We start from the raw sequence: 12,642 nt of genomic DNA, 5'->3' as shown, positions 1-12,642 counted from the left end.
TGCCAACTGGGAGTGAGGCTGATAGCATACTGCTTGATACATGTTTGCTTGGTGTATGCAGATTCACCATAGCTATTTATGTAGATCTCACCTCTCCTACTCATCTCTTGGGTGTTGAGACAGGGAGAAGGCCCTAGGAGGCTGAGATGCTTCACCCTACTAACTTCAGTTTCAGGAGGAACAATGGTTTTATGAATGTGGTGAGATGATGGGAGCTAAGTGAACTGGTGGCAGTGGGATGGAAAGAAGGGATGAGTGTTAAAGACCCTGAAGAGAGTGAATCAGAATCCTTGGGGACTGATTAAATCTGGAATGTGGTTAGCAGGAGGGGAAATCGATGATTTAAATTTTAACGCTGATGGTCCATTGACAGGAATAAGAGTGGTAGGGTTGGGAGGGGGTTCACGCCTTAGAGGGTATCTCATTTTTTGGCTACACAGCCCACTGAACCCCTTTCCCCACCTTTGGGGAGATCTGCCATTCTGTGAATTTCAGTAAGAGGTGAGTTTCTGTTCCCACTCTATATGGTTTAAAGGGCAGATATTGTCTCTGATCCTTGTCAGCTATGGCACAGGCTGGTGACCTAAACTCAGGCATTATCAGATTCCAAATCTGGAGCAAGGGACACAGACCAGCAGGAACGGTTGAGGCTTCATCTTGGTGTCTGCGTCATCCAGCGCCTCATCCCTGCGGGTGCTGCTGCTGGCGTGCTCTCCATGCCGCCTCCCCGTCCCTGGTTCCTGGCCATTTTGCATGATCCTTCACTCTTCCTGACAACTGTCATTTGCCTGAAGCCCTTTCAGTAAATTCCTTCACCTCAGTGGAGAATTAGTTCCATTTTTTTTTTGTTTGTTTTGTTCAGTTTCAAACCCAGACTAAAGTCCACTTGAATTGAATTCATTTCAGGATCCTTGAGAACGTCCCTGGTGGCTCAGACGGTAAAACGTCTGCCTATAATGTGGGAGATCCAGGTTCAATCCCTGGGTTGGGAAGATCTCCTGGAGAAGGAAATGGCAACCCACTCTAGTATTCTTGCCTGGAAAATCCCATGGATGAAGGAACCTGGTAGGCTACAGTCCATGGGGTCCCAAAGAGTTGGACATGACTGAACAACTTCACTGTCACAGGAGCCTTGAATTTCCCTGTTCCCTGTACATGATTTCGTTGTGGTTCTGTATCCAACAGTCAGAAGATACAGAATCCTGAGAGTTTGGGTGATTCCCAGGTCACCTACTCCAAATTCCCACCTAGGGTCCAATTCCCCTCTGCAGCCTCCCTCACTCCCGTGACCCCCTAGTCACTGCTGGATATTCCAGTGACCAGCAACTGACTCCTGTGCCGGCTGTTCTACTCCATTGTTAGGAAGCTTTGGGTAACTTCTATCCATTGCTTCTGGTGCTTTTCCATGGAGAACTGTCTTATTCTATATGAAATTTAAGAAGATTTTTCATGCCTTTTGAAAGTAAAGTGAATGTCCTGAATAAATAAAAATGATATCAATGTTAGACACTAAGCGTGAGGTTACGGAATGTCTCACGAAAAGTGAACCTGCAGCCCAGAGAGGGGAATATGGAAATTTGTGAGTTAATAGTACGGGATCAAAGTAATGGCCTCTCTGAAAAAAGGAATGCAAAATAGTTTGCAGAAGAATGCAGACTAAGCACTGCAGGGCACATAAATATGTGGTCAGCACAGGGATGGAGGTGGTGAGAACAAAGGATAGGGTGAGGGTGAGAAATGGGGCCGTGAGATGACCACTGAAGTGAGTGTGATGACAGGGTGGGTTGGGGGAAACCAGGGGTGATCAAGGATCCTCCTGCAATCGCCCCAGCCATTCTCACAGACTTTGAAAAATGGCTACATCAACATCTGTATCAGAGGGCAATCTTCAATCAGAAGCCACCGAGGGGGCACTTCCCTGGTGGTCCAGTGGCCAATAAGACTCCGTGCTTCCAGTGCAGGGGGCCTGGGTTCGATCCCTGGTCAGGGAACTAGATCCCACATGCCGAAGCCAAAATATCCTGCGTGTCACAACTAAAGCTGAAGATCCTGTGTGCCATAACTAAGACCTAACATAGCCAAGGAAAAAAAAAAAAAAGAAGCCACGGAGGAACAGAGGGGAAGTGTGGTCAGAAATCAGTAGGATTTGAGTACAAGGACATAGTAAGAAAAGGAGAAAAGGGTCTTGAACCAGGACCAGGAGAATGGGGAGCAGAGAAGACAGCTGAATCCAGCAAAGCTGGGGCTGGAGACTGGAAAGGGACTGTGTTGTGACAGAAGCTATGGGAGTGGGAGAGAGCAAGGTGACGAAACGGGAAGGCTGGAGAGCTGGTGGCAGGAGGAGGTCCTGGAGGAGCCGAGGCCATGCTGTGTGGGATTGCGTGGGACCCACGGGCTCCTTGGCGGCCTTTCGGCTTTTGGTGAAGTTCTGAGGTGCGGAAAGGGGGCTGGGTAGGGGTAAGGAAGGTAAATGATGTGCTGAGCTAGAGGGGAGAGGTGAGGGAGGGCATCCCACACAGGTTATTATCTTCTCAGTTGTAACTGAAGCTGGGAGGCCTTCTGGATATCCAGAAAACCTGAACTGAGAGCATCCTTGTCCTTCCCCTTAAATACATGAAAAAAGGAGAAGGCAAGGGTGTGATGGTTTGAGAGAATAGCATTGAACATGTATATTATCATATGTGAAACAGATCGCCAGTCCAGGTTTGATGCATGAGACAGGGCGCTCAGGGCTGGTGCACTGGGATGACTCAGAGGGATGGGATGGGGAGGGAGGTGGGAGGGGGTTCAGGATGGGGGACACATGTACACCCATGCCTAATTCATGTCAATGTATGGCAAAACCCACCACAATATTATAAAGTAATTAGCTTCCAATTAAAAAAAAAAAAGAAACAAAAGGAAGTTGGGGAATTTTACAAAGAGGAGGGTGGAGGGATCTGAAGCCAATGTGCACGTGTAGGATTTAGGAGTCTGGGTCTGCCCCCAGGTCTATAAAGCTTTGTTTATAATACTTATTTTATCCTTCGTGTTTTAAAATTTTACGTTTTAAGTAATCCAAAAATAAAGAGAAAACAATTTATGAAGTTTATAGACAGTGACTTTTGAAGAATTTTGTAAGAGATGTGAATTTAAACAACTTCCTTTATTGTAATTTCAGCGGTCTCTGTGATTTTCAAAAAGTCACTTTTTCAGTTTTCCTCTTATTTTTCTCCCAGAATATGGGACTAGGGTTAATGACACACCCCGGCAGGTCCTTTACCTTCATAATGAGAAAAAAAGGCCACACCTCGCTAGGCCTCACGTGACGGGTTTCCTGTGGTTTTGGGAACTAGCAGAGACGATACTGTTATTTTCATCAGCAGAGGAACCACTGGCCAGAAACAAAAAGGATGTCCCATGTGTGTATGTGGGGTGGTGGTGGAGGTGTCAGGGTGACCAAAGAATCCAGAATGATTTCCATTGGCTCTTGGAATGCATCTTGACATTCTCATTTGAAAAGAGGTGGGCTATGACATGAGAACTTACTTTGCATTGAATCCTGAAGCTGGGTAGGGAAGATTCAACTGAGAAGAGGGGTCTCCAGCCCAGTCCCTTGGAAACAGTTCTTTCCACTCCCTCTGCTGCTAGCTGTCCAGGAATCTGGCAGCTGAAGAGGAGTTTTCCAGGCTTGATTTAAGGGAAGGAGCATGTGCATGCGCTAAGATGCCTCAGTCGTGTCTGACTCTGGGTGACACTATGGACTGTAGCCCGCCAGGCTCCTCTGTCCATGTCCAGAATACTGGAGTGGGTTGCCATTTCCTCCTCCAGGGGATCTTCCCCACGCAGGGATCGAACCTGTGTTTCTATGTCTCCTGCCTTGGTAGGTGTGTTCTTTACCACTTGCGCCGCCTGAAGGCAGGAAGGGGTAGGTAAATGGTGTATTGGTTTTTGGATTTTAATTTGGGTCTTTATAATTAGGTATTAGTACATGAACCCAGAACTTCCAGATGTTCAAGCTGGATTTAGAAAAGGCAGAGGAACCAGAGATGAAATTCCGAACATCTGCTGGACCATCAAAAAAGCAAGAGAATTCCAGAAAAACATCTACTTCTGCTTCATTGACCATGCTAATGAAATAGATCACAAAAAACTGTGGAAAATTCTTTATTAAGGGATGGGAATAGCAGACCACCCTCTCTGCCTCCTGAGAAACCTGTATGCAGGTCAAGAAGCAACAGTTAGAACTGGACATGGAACAAAGGACTGGTTCAAAATTGGGAAAGGAGTGTGTCAAGGCTGTATATTGTCACCCTGCTTATTTAACTTATATTCAGAGTACATCATGCGAAATGTCGGGCTAGATGAAGCACAAGCTGGAATCAAGATTGCCAGGAGAAATATCAATAACCTCAGATACACAGATGACACCACTCTTATGTCAAAAAGCGAACAGGAACTAAAGAGCCTCTTGATGAAGATGAAAGAGGAGAGTGAAAAAGTTGGCTTAAAACTCAACATTCAAAAAACTAAGATCATGGCATCTGGTCCCATCACTTCATGGCAAATAGATGGGGATACAATGGAAACAATGACAGACCTTATTTTCTTGGGCTCCCAAATCACTGCAGATGGTGACTGCAGTCGTGAAATTAAACGACAGTTGCTCCTTGGAAGAAAAGCTATGACAAACCTAGATAGCATATTAAAAAGCAGAGACATTACTTTGCTGACAAAGGTCTGTATAGTCAAAGCCATGGTTTTTCCAGTAGTCATGTGTGGACATGAGAGTTGGACCATAAAGAAGGCTGAGCGCAGAAGGATTGATGCTTTTGAGCAGAGGTATTGGAGAAGACTCTTGAGAGTCCCTTGGACTGCAAGGAGATCAAACTAGTCAATCCTAAAGGAAATCAGTCCTAAATATTCAGAACTGATGCTGAAGCTGAATCTCTAATACTTTGGCAACATGATGCAAAGAGCCGACTCATTGGAAAAGACCCTGATTCTGGGAAAGATTGAAGGCAGGCGGAGAAAGGGATGACAGAGGATGAGATGGTTGGATGGCATCACTGACTCAATGGACATGAGTTTGAGCAAGCTCTGGGAGATGGTGAAGGACAGGGAAGCCTGGCGTGCTGCAGTCCATGGGATCGCAAAGAGTCGGACATGACTGAGCGACTGAACAATTAGGTATTATGGTAAAAAAAAAAAAAAAGTATAATATATACACTTCCCCCCTGTAATTTGCATTTGTCTTTCTACAGTTTCCTGTGACTTGAATTTGTCTCCATGGATGTAAACCAGAGTGACAAACCTGTTGGAAGAGGATGAGGGGATCTGATCCTGTTTAGACTTAGGGATCTTCAGGATCTGATTGCGACGCTAAAATTTGTTTCTTGCCTACCGGGATCTGGATGTAAGGAAAAAAGTGAGTTAATCTTGCATGGCATGACTTAAGGGCTAAATACATTTCCTCCCTTTCTTCCTGCCCCTTCACTCTCAATTTTTAAAATAGTTTTTATTTAGTTATTTTTGGCCATGCTGGGTCTTTGCTGCTCGTGGGCTTTCTCTGGCTGTGGCGCTCAGGCTTCTTACTGCAGTGGCTTCTCCTGTTGCGGAGCACCAGCTCTAAAGCACGCGGACTTCAGCAGTTGTGTGGTGAGGGCTCAGCAGTTGCGGTGCGTGGGCTTAGGTGCTCGGTGTCATGTGGTATCTTCCCGGACCAGGGACCAAACTGGTGTCTCCTGCATTGCAAGGTAGACTCTCCACCACTGGACTGCCAGAAAAGCCCCACTTTCAATATTTTATTATTTTCTCTCTCTTTTTTACTCTCAATATTTTAAAAATGTTTATTTGGGGATTTCCTGGCAGTCCAGTGGCTAAGACTCTGAGCTCCCAATGCAGGGAACCTGGGTTTGAGCCCTGATCGGGGAACTAGATCTCACATGCTGCAACTGAGACCGGCTGCAGCCAAAATAAATAAATACATAAATAATTAAAATATTTGGCTGCACCCGGTCTCAGTTGTGGCACACAGTCTTCGACCTTTGTCGTGGCATGTGAGGTCTTCAGTTGCAGCGTGTGGGATCTAGTTCCCTGACCACAGATTGAACCGGGGCCCCCTGCATTGGGAGGGCAGAGTCTTAGCCACTGGACCACCATGGAAGTCCCTTCACTCTCAATTTTTATTACATCTTTCTTCTGGAAGCCATTAAAGTACTTTTGTTCAGGAGGCTTTTCTAGAGCTTTGCCTTGCACAATTTACATGATCAATACTATGATAAGAACAAGAGTAGGACAGTTTTAAGACTGAGTTGAGAAGAGCTAAGTCACAGATTTGCTGAAAGAGAATAGAAATAGCCCCCCAAAGCATGGAGATGGGGGGAGGCATGGGTAAAATTGCAACTGTCAGATCCCACCTGAGGCAGCGTCTAGGAATCTGTAAACTCACCAGCTTAGCTGGGGCAAGCTGGCTCTGAGTCAGTGAACTAGTTCTTTCCGTTTCTTACAGATGAAGGGAGGAACTGAGGCTTGTTGAGGGAACTGCCCAAGACGCCATGGCAAATTCGGGGCAGGGATGGGGATCCTGGTGCCCTTTCCCTTGGAGCGAACTGGGCAGTGCTGTGTAACAGCCTCAGAACCCAGGTGAAAGGGTTAGTCACTCAGTCATGTCTGACTCTTTACGACCCTGTGGACTGTAGCCCGCCCGGTTCCTCTTTTCATGGAATTCTCCTGGCAAGAATACTGGAGCGGTTGCCATGCCCTCCTCCAGGGGATCCTCCCAACCCAAGGATCGAACCTGGGTCTCCTGCATGGCAGTCACCAGGGAAGCCCTCACACCCCAAAGCCAGGTGTTAAATGAACAATGATGCCTTGTCAGTACTCAGTCCAGATTCTTGCCAGAATAATCCTTATCTTCTTTTTCCTTTGCCCCTTCCCAACTCCCCTGCTTTTTCTGGGTGCCCTAAGCCACAATGCAAATAAACTTGTTTTTCTCAACATCTGTGTAAGACTAGAGACATGAAACTCAAAGATTGCTTCATCACCAGGCTGCCTTACCAGAGATCTGTATCTTGTTTATTCATTGAGACAACAGGGAGGTTTGAGATCATCAGCATGGCTCTGGGATAGGTGGAGGGAGGAGGCTGCCTCTCGGCCACCTGCGGCCCATGTCCAAGGCCCCAGGACACGCTGGGAGCAGATGGTGGCGTTCAGGTCTGTCACAGTGCGGTGGCAGCCAGACCCAGGTCAGGGCCTTCCCCTGCACTCGTCGTCTGCTTACAAGAGACTAAAACTGAAGGCACTTTGTAAGCCTGTAAGAAGCAGTCTGGGGTCCCCAGGTGGCTCAGTGGTAAAGAGCCCGCCTGCTAAGTCAGGAGATGTGGGTTCCATCCCTTTGTGGGGAAGATCCTCTAGAGGAGGGCATGGCTGCCCACTCCAGTATTCTTGCCTGGAGAATCCTCATGGACAGAAGAGCCTGGCAGGCTACGTCCATGGGGTCTCAAAGAGTCAGACACAACTAAATAACAGCAACAACAAATCCAAACCCTATGCCTTGGGTAAGCTAAGGATGGGTACCCTGACCCTTGCTTTCCAGAAATATGTTTGTCTCCACTCTTACTAGGGTGCAGGGGTCCCGAGTGATCCTGGTTGGCTCAATCTCAGGCAGTGACCAGCTCAGCTCAGTTCCTCTCCCACCCTTTGCCGTTCCGGATATTGCTTCCAGGAGACTGAATGGACCTTGACCTCTGGATGTTGGCTGACCTCGAGCTGCCAGTTACTCGGCCAGAATGAACACGAGGTGGAGGGCTGACCCTCCTTCCTGAAGCAATGAGGGCAGCCCTGGCCTGAGACATTTCTCATGGATCCAAATTAGACTTTGGCATCCTGCCAAGGGAAGTATTGACTAACTCATCTGGTGCACAGAAGGGAAAGCGGTACACCACGTGCCTCCCGCACGTCCAGCTTACAGCTCTGCTTGGTCGCTAAGGTGAAGCAGAGGAGACGGCTGTCATGGCAACTCACGCTGGGCGCCTTTAGAAGGCAAGAACGCTAAGTGGCAGAGGAAGACTCTGGGGGTAAGGAGGACGTATCACGCTAAAGATCAAACACATTTCCATATGGGATAAGCCCACACCACATATGGATGGAGAGACGTGCGGAGAACCACAGACGCCCACAGGCTCTGCGCGGGGCCCGCGGGAGGAGTCCCCTGTCACGGCCTTGCTTCCTCTGCGTCTGAGGTGACAGCTTCCAGTGTGTCAGGCTGTATAAACTGGGCCCCGACGGTTTGAGGCGATTGCCTTTTCCACTATGTCAGACTCACAAGGCAGAAGACGTCCCGGAAGCTCTGAAATTTTGTGACGATCCACGGGCATCTGTGAGCGGCAGGCCCCCCTGAGCCAGGCTTGTCATGAAGGTGGCAACAGGGGCACCGTCTTGCTGATTCTGGGCTCCAGATGCTCTGAGTGCCATAAAACCAGGAAGGAAATGGGGAAGGGTCCAATTTCAAAGCCAGAGTATATTTTGCTGAAAATATGGATATGTGTGTTGCCTTCCGAACAGTGTGCTCCCCGAGGCAGATCTGCACAGTTTATCAGGACGGAAATGGGAGCAAGCGGGTAAGGGCTTCACTTAGTAGAAAACTAGCAGCATCGTGTGGTTCCCTGGGGGGCACCCCCGGGGTCCTCATCAAGCGGCCTCTCTCCAGGGGGAGGGGCGCCTGGTCAGCACGGCTATAATTCATCCATCATGGCGAGCCAGTCGTCGCCCTTGCTGGAGCTCTGCCTTGACTGGTCCGTGATTTCAAACTCCCCCATGATCCGCACCAGCTCCTGGTTCGTCTGCTGGTCCTGTGAGAGGAGTGAGAGGAGGGAGGGAATGAAGAAACGTGTGGGCACGCCGGCCTCTCTGTGCAGCTAGTGGTGCATTTCCCACCCCTGGGATGCACTTCGGTTCCTGCCTGTTTGTCAGGATAGGGACTATGTTACATGCTGATTAGACAGGAGGAGGAGGGAGGGCCTTTGAAGTTCATTGTTATTATAAGAACGGGGTGGGGGGGGGAATAAGATTTGACTTGTATAATCGCCTGCACGCACCTGAGTAGCTTGGATGTTGATAACTTTGTAGGATAACTCTTCTGGCCTGGTGAGCGCTGCTTGTCTGTACAAGAGGGTCGAGAAACGGGTCAAAGGTTAGGATTTTTCTCCCTGCCAGTGTGGCACATTGGTCCTTGATAATCTGGTAACCTATTTTTTTCTCTCTCTTCAACTTTCTGCCCTCTCCCCAACCAGTACACCCTACGCTCCAGGAGGTCAAGTCCTTTTATATCTCTGCTTTTGCACGTACTAAAGTCTGCCAAGAATAACTTTTCCCCTTCCTCTGCTTGGCAAACTCCGAGACCCTGCTCAGTTGGCAACCTCTTTAATCTGCTGGGGCCAAGTCAGTCCCCGTGTCCTCACTGGAGCGTGTGTGACATGGCGCTGGAGGGACTTGGGCGTGTGTTCGTGCTCCTGCCGCGCTGGGAGCACCTGAGGTCAGGCCCCAGGTGTTACGTGCCATCCTTGGGTCCCTACACTTCCCCCAGGGCCTGCCACTCCAAAGGAGAGAGAAAGAGAAGGCACCCACCCCCACCCCAAATACATGGCTGTGAGAACAGTCGCATGAGATAATGAATGCAAACGTTCCCTGGAAACTGTAAAGCACTGTCTAAGTCTCAGTGAATTACCTCCACTATTGGTTCTGGGGGAGACTGTCTCATCCTGAAGATGTCATGCTCCAATCTCCTTCTGGTTTCTTAACAGTCTTTTTAAAAATATGATTATCTTGACTTCCAATTCTCTTGAACTGAGCTAAATAAAATGTTAAGAGCTACTTTTTGAACAAATCCAAAAGATTCAGGCCATTTAATACTAGTGGGTTCTTCTTTAACTAAGGTTGTTGAGTTTGCTGATCTTTCATTTTTGAACTTTATTTACATCTGTGTTTATAAGTGATAAGAACCACTTATTTGGTCTCTGATGGTCATTTTTTGGTTCTTACCACACTTAGGATTTTTACATAGGTCTTTAAAGAAACAGGTTGAAAACATACTCCTCCTCTTCATCAGTGGTGAAGAGATTCAACCGGAATCCTGGCTCAGGGCCACTGGGTTTCTGAATCTCCATGCCTCCTATCAGCCTGGCCAAGAGATTCAGCTCTTCTTTAGCAAGAGGGTTTGGAACGATGCTTTCCTGCAAAATCAATTTCATAATTTTTAGCCACGTGAAGGTGATTCAATTCCTTGCTGATACCCCAGAGACCCAGGGTGGTATTTCAAAACAAGGCAAAACAGTAACTGTCTAAATGATTTCTGGGAAGCACTGGGTCCACACGAAGCATAGGAAATAGAATCAGAAGAGAAATAGCCCGTGTCAGAAGCAGAGAGACTCTAGCAAGGCGACAAGCCAGAGATTCTCACACTTTCAAGATGAGTGGAAGGCCCCAGGGATCCTCGTTCTCCTCAAACCACCTTCCTCCTCGAAGGAGAACACTGCTTCCTCTTCAGGCAGTCTAGTTCCCCAGCCTTTACCCGCGCGGCCTGGGTGAAGCCTCCAGGTCCAAGGGCACTCCTTCCACAGGAGCGACCACACTGCCCTCCGGTGGTGACCGGTGAGCACACCCTCGAATCCCTTCTCTCCCGTGGCTCCTTCTCTCATGGCCTGGCCCCACTGCAGCCTGCACCCTCCTCCTACCTGGCTCTCTCTAACCCGGCTTTTCCCCTGCTTTGCCTCTGGAATCAGGCCCGTGTGCCTGTCTGGGCGGGTCTCTGGCCACTGCTGCTATCGCCTTATGATCCAGCTACACGAGAGGGACGCTGACTGCCTGCTTCCCCCCAGGAGCGTGCCTCTGGTGCCTTTGCTCGTCCTGTCATCTTGGTTTGTGTGTCTTTTTCTCCTTCTGAGCTGTTTAGCATCTGCCTCGCTCCAGAGCCCCACTTGAATGTCCCCTCCTCCGAAAAGCCTTCTTGTTCCCTGTCCAGGGGGCTCCTTCCCACCCCCCTGGACAGGATATGTGTTCTGACATAGTTCTTTGCTCAGAATGCTCAGTGAGTTCACCTTCTGTCTTCCGCCAGGTTATAGTTATTTGTTTCTATTGCTGTCTTTATAAGCCTAGCGTATTACAAGGCCCTTCAGGATGGGACCAAATCTAAGCCAGCTCTGTGTCCTGGGAACGCCCCCCCCCACCCATAGACACAGTTCAATAAATGTTTATAGCATAACTGAATAGTCCATGGGGCCTATAGCTAGATGACAGCTAGTTCAGTGAAAATTTGTACAAAAGAATTCAGAGAACCCAAACCCCATTTTGAACCCAACTTTCACATCATCACCCAGGGAAGCAGGGAAAGGGGATATTTTAACGATCAGAATACACACAAGTGCTGAACTCAGCAGCCACGGACCTCACAGCACTGGTACAATGCTATTTCACATGTCCTTATGTGTGGTTCCTGCTTAATTATGGTGGTGGAGACAAGCTTAAAATTACCTAATTAGTCAGATCACTGGAAGTCTCCATGAGAAACTATAATTAAAAACCTGCGTACTGGGTAAGGCGGAATGGAGAAGACTGCAAACAAGGAGGGAGCCTTGGCCAGCTCTGAACTCTAGAGACCCCTCCCTTCTCCCTGTCCAGACTCTGGTATCTAGAAATTAGCTCTGAAGGTAAACACGGGAGGCAGAAGCTCACCTGCGTCTGTGAAGCTAAGTTCTTTGATGCTGCAGACATGTGGGTTTCCACGGGCCGGTTCACGCTATACCTGGTGGCAACGGAAAACCACGAAAACATTGTCCAGGCCTCTTACCCTGACTTCCTTCTAACTCGTAAATATAGTGCATAGCTTTTACTCTGAGGTATCAAAAAGCATCCAGAAAGGTGCTGGGGATACAGACTATAACTAAGTGGGTGTCAACCACTCAAGTTTTGCTTCTTCCCAAATCAAAATACCTAGGAAGCTGTATGGCAATATTTCCTCTTGCAAAGTAATGTGTATTTCTGGAAAAAAACATGATCGGTACATGAAGGCCAAGGCCTTTTGGGTCTCTACTGCATTAAAAGGTTTTGGCTAGTTCTCTTGTATGGCTATTTTAAGTTATTTATCTTTTTGACCTGTTAATCTACCTTCTGGTGGAAGATCCGAGGTGCCCTTTGGAAATGCGGGGGCCCTGCCTGCCGTGTCTCTAAGGGGAAATTTCTTCAATTGTCAGCAGGGGTTTTTCACTGCAGAAGTCAAGCCAGTGTTTTAAATGAAGGGACCTCTGCTGCACTGGAATTCATTTGGGGAAGGAAGAATTTGCTTACATATTAGTTCCCAGTTTCAGGACTCGGTCTCCATAGAGCTCAAGAGACCCTTCTTTGGGGGCCGCGACGTAGCTCCCGCCGTGCTTAAATTCTGTCCTCTTCACTTCTTTGCCTTTGTTGTTGAATGTTCTACGAGACAAAGTAGGACATGATGGGATTTCCCTGGTGGTCTAGTGGTTAGGAACTCACCGCGCAACGCATGGGTCTGAATCTTGGTTGGGGAACTAAGATCCCATATGCCACAGAGCAGCTAAGCCCGCACGCTACAGCTGCTAAGCCTGCACGCTCTGTGCGCCAAGTAGAGAGCCCGTGTCTCAACAA

General features: G+C 48.2%; 1 protein-coding gene across 2 annotated transcripts in view; it reads right to left on the bottom strand.

Moving 5' to 3' along the window:
* Positions 1-4,130: 4,130 nt before the first annotated feature.
* OSCP1 (organic solute carrier partner 1) overlaps positions 4,131-12,642 on the bottom strand; it is a 33,643-nt gene continuing 25,131 nt past the window's right edge. Inside the window, exons 7-11 of one of the 2 annotated variants that reach the window (XM_015465943.3) lie at positions 12,322-12,450; positions 11,710-11,779; positions 10,072-10,211; positions 9,078-9,141; positions 4,131-8,831 (exon numbers count right to left, since the gene is read on the bottom strand). In XM_015465943.3, coding sequence (XP_015321429.1) covers positions 8,715-8,831; positions 9,078-9,141; positions 10,072-10,211; positions 11,710-11,779; positions 12,322-12,450 — 520 coding nt within the window. In that variant the 3' untranslated portion in view covers positions 4,131-8,714. The remainder of the gene's footprint in view (positions 8,832-9,077; positions 9,142-10,071; positions 10,212-11,709; positions 11,780-12,321; positions 12,451-12,642) is intronic. The other variant, NM_001045904.1, reaches the window with a different exon arrangement.

This window comes from Bos taurus, chromosome 3, assembly GCF_002263795.3.
Source record: "Bos taurus isolate L1 Dominette 01449 registration number 42190680 breed Hereford chromosome 3, ARS-UCD2.0, whole genome shotgun sequence".
Lineage (NCBI taxonomy): Eukaryota > Metazoa > Chordata > Mammalia > Artiodactyla > Bovidae > Bos > Bos taurus.
This window is presented reverse-complemented; position numbering and strand designations above follow the sequence as displayed.